Here is a 9,315-nt window from a genome sequence, read left to right as displayed (position 1 = left end):
GTCCCTTGTGCAAGACCTGTTTTTGCGGTGGAATAGCTCGAGGCACTTCACTACTTTCCCTATAGCCCCTCCGCCACCGCTTCCATCCAAATGCGATTCTGCTTCCATTCAAATGTGTAGCTCTTTCCATGGAGTGGAACACGGGGAAAAGGAAAAGATGCGAGGAGAAAGAGGAACAGACACAGAGAAATGAATGCGAGGGAAAGGAATGAATGGAGGGAATTAAAAGTTGAAAATAAAAAATATTAAGAAGACAAACAGATGCGAAGAAATTTTCTCGAGGAGGACGGGTTTTTTCTAAAAACGACGTTAAAATCTAAGTTTAAAGACGGTGTTAACAACACCCGTCTTTGAAAAGTTTCATTTAATTACAAAAAGACCACCGCCACTCAACAAGGACAATGTATCCACAACCATTTTTAAATATATGTCGTAAAAAAAACATTTTTTTAGTAGTGTTCTATTATTTACAAAAGTCTATTGAAACAAATTAAACGTAAAAAAAAAAAAACATAACTCATTACCAAAAATAAGTGAACACAAAAACCGTCATTCATTGTCAAACAAAACCCACACCTCCCCCGTAGTTGCTATTGAACCCCATCCATTCTTGTAACCAAGAAAAAATAAGTTTGAAGAAAAGAGAGAGAGAGAGAGAGAGGGAGAGGAGAACAAAGAGGAGACGAAGAAAGAGAAGGAGAAAAACAATGGTGTCATTTTGTTGTTGGTGAGGGATCAAGAAGAAGTAGTTGAGTTAGTCCGAATATAATCTTTTAAATTTCTCATTTTATCAACAAAGGGAGGACAGATGTTGAAACATGGAATGAGGGCAAAATTATAATTTCTAGGGCTTAAAGATTTCTTAAATTAGATTAGATTAGATGTTAAAAAAAATAAAGACCTCCAATGGTGGTTTCGCCTAAGGGTATCAAGTTGTTCTTAGAATCGGGCATCTGATATCTGCCTATTGCTGATGGTATTGGCAATCCTTAATGGGTTGGACCTCTGTATTAACATGAATGGTTGTATGGCCGTGGCTGGTCTTTGGAATTTCTTGTGACAAAGTCTGGTTCCATTAATATCAATATAAATATTTTTTGCTGTGAAAAAAGAAAGAATAAAACATAATAAGAGCAAAAGTTTCATATATTATAAATGAATTAAAATGATTTTAAATATAAATGTTTAAAACATTTATTATAAAGTTAATAATTTCAATTGTATAACTATCTATAATCTATTGTTAGATGGAAGCACAATTTTGTATGCTATATTAATATATTCTCATTAATTAAATGCATATAATAAAATTGAACAAAATGAAATAGAGTGAAAAAACACAACAAAACTATCATTCAATTATTATATATTTTACAAATACATATATGTTTCATCCCATTTTTTAAGACAAGAAAAAATATATTCTATTTAGTGCCTATCTTATTTTTATAATGTTTTTTAATAATTTAAACAGGGAATCCAATTTTTTTTTTTATATTTCATTTAAAAATATCAAACGCATTGCTGAACATCAAAACGGCGCGTCGTGCTTGCCCTTCGTTTAGTTGCGCGTGGCCTCACAAGTCACAAACAACTCGAAAAAGACCGTTAGCCTCATAATGGCGTCGCTTCGTAAATTAAACCCACAACCAGGCTAATCTCTCCTTCCCCTTTATCCAAAACCCAAATCTTTTATTTTTTATTTTTTATTTTAATTTTAAATAAAATAATATATTGGTAAAGTAACGTACTGAATTCACATTTTTTCCACAATCCCCATTTTAGCCCCGAAGCGTTTCCGCTCCCCCGCCTCTATATAAACACTGTCCCACCACCACTTCATCCTTCATACTCAATTCATTTTCTTCTTCTGCTTCACCTTCTCTTCTCTTCTCTCATAGGGTTAGGGTTTTTTTCTCTTCGTTGCTCTCTCTGTCGTTTTATTTCCATGGCTCAGCAAGATGCTCAGAATGGTGGGTCGGAGAATGCCGCTGCTGCGGTGTCGTTTGTCGCTTTGAAGCCGCAGCTCCTCATCGAAGCTCCCAAAGCGAACGACGCCGTTCTGTTCTACAAGGCCGCGTTTGCCGCTGAGGAGGTTGGCCGTACGCTCAACCCTAAGCGTAAAGCGGAGCACGAGCTTCCTCTCATACTCTCCGCAGAGCTCAAAATCGCTGGCTCTACCATTCTCGTTGCTGACCTCGTTGATGACTCTGCTTCAACGTTAGTTTTCCCTTTGACGTTCATCTTAATCTAGATCTATGAATGTTAACTCTGTTTTTTCTTTTTTTTTTCTTATTTTGTAAGATTGTAGTTATTGTTATTCGGCTATTTGGATATTTTGATGTTATTTTTTGTTTATGCTTTTTCATGCTTAGTTATGTGTTTACATTTTCTTCTTTATCCACCCGATCTGTGATTAATAGAAAATAGAAATGATTTTTCTTCGAGATGATTTCCTTTTTGTTTTTATTTTTAGTTTCTGTCCTTCCTTTTTCGTTTTCGAAGCCCTGATTCCTCGGCTTCGGTGTTTGTTTTCTCTTAGCTTTCGCTTATATAAATGTGTTTTCCACTCGTTTAGTTTTATAATTTTTTTTATTAATGGATATTGTGTCGTTTTCGTTTTTGCTGGTTGTCAGAGCGAAGGCCGGAGGAAACCGTGTCGTTTTGTGCTTGGAGACGGAGGACGTTGAAGGGGCGATAGAGAAAGCGGTGAGCGCTGGTGCAGTTGCGGATGGTGAAGTGGCGGAAGGTGAAGACGCGTGCTGCGGTGGGCGCGTGGGGAAGGTTAAGGATCCGTACGGCTTTGTTTGGCTCTTCTGCGCTCCTGGAAAAAAGTGTGCTGATGTGGAGGCTTAATGGCTGTTGATGTTGTTCTGACTGACTGTTGCCGTTTTCCATTTTTTGTTTAAGCTGCAGTAATTAGGGAAAAGGACCCACATGTCCATTTAAGATAGGCCTCTTTGTCTGTTGATTTTTAGTATTAATCTAATCTAATTGTTATGGGTGTTAGTCTAATCCAATGGTTACGGGGTCTTTCTGTTTTTAATATTTTGAAACGGGGTTTTTGTTTGTCATTGACTCACTATTAATGATAATATTAGTTGTTGACACATTAAAAAGAAGCTGGTTGTCTTCTCTCTTGAATGCTCCCTTGTTAAAAAGAAATTGGTTGTCTTCTCTCTTGAATGCTACCTTGTTAAATGACTCATTGTTTTTTATTAGTAGTAAGTATTAATTACTGATGTGATTACCTTGTCTTTGTGTGAGAATACTAAGAGTTAGAGGGAGAGCAAAACGCTTTTGAGGAATAGAAAGCTTGACGATAGAAAAAACTCCTAACCTAACAATAAAGAAACCACCATAACATAAAACAAAGAAAAATGGAGTATTTTATAATTTTCAGCTCCTTTTTAAGGTTTTTGAAGTATCTCCCCCTTGAATTTTTTAAGGTTTGAGTTTCTATTTACAACCTTCATCACCATCCATTTGCTTTCACTTGATTTGTGCAGCAGAAGAAAAAAAAAATGTAACAAGATAAAAAAAGAAGTTAGTGGGTGTTGACAATGGGAGATTTGGGTTGCACAATGACTCTTTGGGGGAGAAAAAGAAATAAACCTTGGTTGGGAATGACTCTTTGGGGGAGAAGAAGAAATAAACCTGGATTGGGGAGAAGTATCCGTTGGGCTTGTGCGAAAGAATGAATATATAAAGCTTGGATGGGGGAGATAAAGTAGTAGTCATTGGATTTCAACAATTAGATTTCTTCAGGCTGTAAAAAAAAATTAACATTTCAAGTTTCCTGACAAATTAAGCCTTCGAATTTTCATATAAAAATTTTGTCCATCTAAGTCAAAAGCACACGCAACAATGTCAAATACATCCAGCAATGCCACGTAAACTTGGTTTATAGGATTAACAAAAATATTTGATGATGGGAAGGATTTGTCACACTTTTTAAAAATTCAGAAAAAAAAAAATTATTTTTCCATAATTCAAGGGTCAACGTGTCATATGCTTTGCAAATTTAAGGTGTAAATTAAGTATTTATTCTTTTAATGATAAACTAGTCGGTAACCCGTACATACGTACGAGTGGTTTTGCAAAAAGACTAACATTCATATATTATTATTATTAATCCTATTGTTGCAACCCTTACATGGGTTAAGCACCATTATCTTCAGCACTGTCGTTGTTACTTGCAAGTTGTCCCAAAAATCAAACCACCAAAAAGTAAACCAAAAAAAGTAAAAGAATCGTAATCAAAATCACAAAAAATAGAATAAAGATCAGAAGAGAACTCTATCAAAAATAGAAAATCCAACACACGACACATTCCGATCTTCAAAGCAAACTCACTTATTTGATATTGTGATTCTCTTGTTCTATTGTGCTCGCCAAAGATGCAACACACTTGTTGGGAACAACAATGGTGCCTATTTATTTACAAAAACAGAATTAAAATATCAAAATAACAAAAGCAGAAGATGGATGAAAGTTGGAGAAAAAAAATTAACGAAAAGAGAGAGTAATAAGGAAGAAAAAGAGATAAATGGAAGAAGAGAAGATTCAAGATTTGAGCCAGATTATTAAGCGAAATTAAATGAAAAGTTGAAATCCATCGATTGGAGAATGACACATCAGGAACCTCAAAGGAAAATATCTCAATGTTCACTCCCGACATTACAACATAGAAAAGAGCCTTCAGTTGGAGCATACATAATAATAATAATAAATCATTTAGGTATGGGCACAACGGGTACATCTCTTTTGTTAGATAGTTTGTTGCAAGAAGTTGGATTAGGATTCTATTTAATTTTATTGTTGTTGTTATTATTATTATTATCATTATTATTTTTATTATTATAATTATTATTATAATAATTTTTATTATAATGATAATAATAATAATTTATTATTATTATTATTAATTTTCATTTTATATGATGTACATGTTATGCATGAACATTTTTGTTTTAGTAATTATTATTATTATTATTATTATTATATAAATGTTTTTTTAACCAGCTTGTTATCTTTTTGGTTCTTTCTCTCTCTAGGAATTGTCACTACCTATTTCAAAACCAAAGAATTGAACAAATAATAAAAATAATTTTAACATTTATGATATAAATGTTTACAACTAACAAAAATTAGGCAATTGCAAATCAATACACAACGAGTGTAACAGAGCATGGAAATTTTATTTTAAAAAATTCAAGTTAAAAATGAGAAGAACTCTAACATCTTCAAATCCCGTGGTTGCCATGACTTAGTGATGGTGGAGAGAAAAGATTACAAAAGCGAATGACGAACGAAAAAAAATGAGAATAACATGACTGCAATTGTAAAGAAAAAAATGAAACACGAATTAATAAGAATGAAAAAAAGAGAGATAAATCCATAGTAGAATAGCATGAAATTTGAAGTTGAAGTACCTCTCAAATAACTTAAACCTTCCATCAAAATAATAATAATTATAATAATAATAATAATAAACATGCATAAAATAAAGCAAAGGAAAGAAACTTGGCGGCTGGATGTTTTTTCGTGGATCACCTTGTGAGTGGGAAAATCAGAAAGAAAGAAAAAACAGGAAATATCAGTAATGCAGGAAAAACATGAAACAAACTAAATAATAATAATAATAATAATAATAATAATAATAATAATAATAATACCTACAGTAAAATGTAACTTCATCTCCATGGCTAAAATCGTTGTCCGCGAGAAACTGGTACGAAGGTTGAACAATATATTTGTCACCAATGCCAATGTTTAGTGTAGTTAATCACATCTACTTAGAAAAAGAAGATAATAAATCTAAAATTGTCCCGCAAAAGCATACACCATATTTTATTCTATAATGATTAATATGCAAATTAGAAATTACCTACTAACACATCAGATGAAGCTTGTCCACTCAATATTTCTTCAAATATAGTAAGTCATATACATGTTTAGGAGAAGCTCATGTTTTTTAGTTGTAGATCCACTCAATAAAGCATCAATTTATTTTCTTCCCTAATTCTTTTTATTTATTTTCTGATTAGAAAACAAACTAAGAAACTATAGGAGAACAAAGCTTACATAATAATAATAATAATAATAATAATAATAATAATAATAATAATAATAAAACAAAGCACACAAAAAGAAACTTGATTGTTGAATGTAATCAAATGTAATAATGACAAAAATATGATACAATGATTCAACAATTAATTACGTGTATAATAATATTTAATGAATTGTTATATATAGTAATCAATTATTATATGTTAATAAATGTAATGAAAGCCATAATTTTTTGATGCTGAATCATCGTATGTTACGATGATTTGATTGGATAACAATTAAAGTAATTAAAAAAAATCAATTGAAATAATATGTTTACTATTAATATTAGCATCAACATTGAATAAATTAAATAAATATTAATTGATTACATGTTAATAATTTAATAAATAAATTAATAATAACAATTAAAGTATTATATATTAACCTTAATGATACGATAATTCAAATTTTAATTAGAAATTTTAAAATCTTGCATGATTTCAATTTCAATTTTATAAACACAATAAGGAAAAACATGAAACAAATTACTATAACTAAATAATAATAATAGCCAATCCATCTAAAAAATTTGTCATTCTACGGGAATACGTTGTAGTCACTACTAATGGCACATGTTGCCCTATCATATTATTCCCATCTTTCTTTGTACTCTTTCTTAATTTTTGTTATTTTTTTGTTTTGATTAATTATTGTTATCATTATTATTAATCTCCAATCTTTTCTCAGGGCCGCACTCTTTCATTCCACCCCTCCTCCGTTACTTTCTCTCAATTCCCTTCGCTTTATCTTTTTGTCATTTGATTCAACAACTTCTCTTGATTTATATCAATTTTTGTCTCTTTTAATTATGGGTCTACATTATACAACTCACTCATTTCACCAACCAATAATATAATCTGCTATTACTATAAGCGAAGAATAGGTTGTTTATTTTACAAAAGTGATAATAAAAAAATGCATAATCTCGAGCAACAAAAATTGAGTAAGAATCAATGACTTATTTGTCATATAAGAATAACAAAAAACAAATAGTTTCCAATCATTGGTTGATGAAAGAGCCACAGTAACTTCAATTTTGTGAATATTGAAGCGAAAATCCTATCCTTGCCGGAATGTGAAAGCCTAAAAATTGATATACCCAAAGTGAGAATAAAAAAATGCAGAATCTTAGAAAAATAAACATTAAAGCACACACAAAAAAAAAAGAATGTTGTTTTAATTAATATAATTTTCTGTTTTCATCAAGCAAGAGCTATGAACAAATTGCTACTTGAGAAATTCTTCTTCCACCATCTTAGTAACTATGCATGCAGCTCATCAATAACACTTGATCAAGACACATGGTTCCACATCTCTGACTCTAAAATGCTAACAAAAACTTCCAAAAAAATATATTACATCATCACACTTGATCAAGCAGGAGAAAAAACATAATAAAATAGAATCCATCAATAAAGTCACAACTGCATGAAATTTGAATTCCAAAAAAAATAAAAAATATGTGAAATTCAAAAAATTATCAGACACAAATGATACATGAATATAGAATGAAGGGGGGGGGGGGGGAATTGTAACAATGAGAATTAGGTATCAATCAAATTTTTAAGAAAATAATATATTATTTTAAATACTTTTCTATAGAATCAGCCTCTTTTTCAAAAAAAGAGAAAGTTTGTTTTTTTATGATGGTAAACAAATACTATAAATAAATAAATTAACTATTTTCTTAAATGTTTTAAAAATAATTGATGCAACATAATTTGGGAATTATTTTTCTAATTATGTAACTACTTTTTTTTAGTACGTGCAAAGGATCACACAGTAAGTGTTGTAAGGTTTGCTATGGTGGTGTTTTGCGGGTTTGAGTTTGTGTTTCTGTTTCAGGTTTTCATTTTTCATTCCAAAAATAGAGTTGTATAATTAAAACATTATTAAAGAAACTGAATACCTTTCTGCAGATGCTATTGTGAGTCCATTTGAATCACACCTCAGAGTCTGAAAAACTTCCTCAAGTGGCACGATTTCCTGCAAAGAGATTAAAAGGAAAAAAGAAAAAAAAACAAAATAAAAAATAAAACCATAATCCACACAAAAACTGAGGAAATTTGGCAAAAAAACAAAACAGAACTTAAAACTTCCAACACCAGGAACATAAAAACAAAACGCAGAAACACTCATCAATCACATGCTTACTACTCCTATTTTTCAACTGCAAAAAAAAAGGTAGACATGAATGATATGGTGGCAAGAAACACATCACCGACCAGTGAAGCATAACATAGTAATGTCTTGGAACATAATACCTGCTGCAGCAAAAAATGAAGTAAAAAATATTGGCTACCAAGCTGCAGTGAAAATGTTCATATCCTTTTTTAATGTTATGCTAGAAATAAAACAACAACAACAAGGTTTTTTTTCCTTATTGTTTTTTTTACCTGCAACAACAGAAAGCAATAGAGTAGTGATATCTTGGAACATAATACCTGTTGCAGCAAAAAATAAAAATAAAAAACATTAGAAAAGCAAACATGCATGAGAACTAAAACCAAACATTCATGAGAACATAAAAAACACTAAACAAACAACCATGAATTACCAGGAAAACATCAATAACAGGAAGCAAAAGTCAAAACTTCTCCACTCAACAAAAAATGGACAATAGCAAAGGGACCAAAAACACAGAAAAATGAAAAGTTAACATGCATGAGAACAAAAATAGCAAAGGGACCAAAAACATAGAAAAATGAAAAGTTAACATGCATGAGAACAAAAATAAAACATGCATGAGAACAACAGGGAAAGAAAAAAAAACTCATATTGTCAACAAATCATTTCCTTACACCTTCAATGCAAAAGGAAAACCATCTTGGCCCTTTAACAAATGGGAATGGAGGCTCCTAAAATTACCCTCAGAACCTGATCAAGCAAAAAAAATAAATTCGTACTGTCAACAAATCTAAAAGAACCTGAAGAAGCAGAAAAAAAAAATACGAAGAAGGAGAATGCTAGAAATACCTTGGCAGCTCTGGTTGTAGCTCTAGACCAACGGGAAATGGCAGTTGAGGGAAATAAAAAACAAAAAACAAATATGAAAGCGAGTTGTTTATTTCAAAGTATAGATTGGATCCAACCAAACTGCACTTTTTAGTTATAACTAATAATTTTAAAAGTGCCACAAATTTAAAATTAAAATAAGAAATAAGAAAACATACCCAAAAATATCATCTTGACATTTGA

General features: G+C 31.2%; 1 protein-coding gene across 1 annotated transcript; it reads left to right on the top strand.

Annotated features, from left to right (window-relative positions):
* The first annotated feature begins 1,844 nt into the window (after positions 1-1,844).
* Positions 1,845-3,122, top strand: LOC114395228 (uncharacterized protein At5g48480-like). The gene is made up of 2 exons (XM_028356949.1): positions 1,845-2,220; positions 2,637-3,122. Exons 1-2 carry the CDS (start codon positions 1,949-1,951, stop codon positions 2,854-2,856), a joined length of 492 nt encoding a protein of 163 aa, XP_028212750.1. The 5' UTR covers positions 1,845-1,948; the 3' UTR covers positions 2,857-3,122.
* The last annotated feature ends 6,193 nt before the right edge of the window (positions 3,123-9,315 follow it).

Source organism: Glycine soja, chromosome 18 (genome assembly GCF_004193775.1).
Source record: "Glycine soja cultivar W05 chromosome 18, ASM419377v2, whole genome shotgun sequence".
Lineage (NCBI taxonomy): Eukaryota > Viridiplantae > Streptophyta > Magnoliopsida > Fabales > Fabaceae > Glycine > Glycine soja.
The sequence above is the reverse complement of the archived record's forward strand: the minus strand, read 5'-3'. Positions and strand labels throughout refer to the sequence as shown.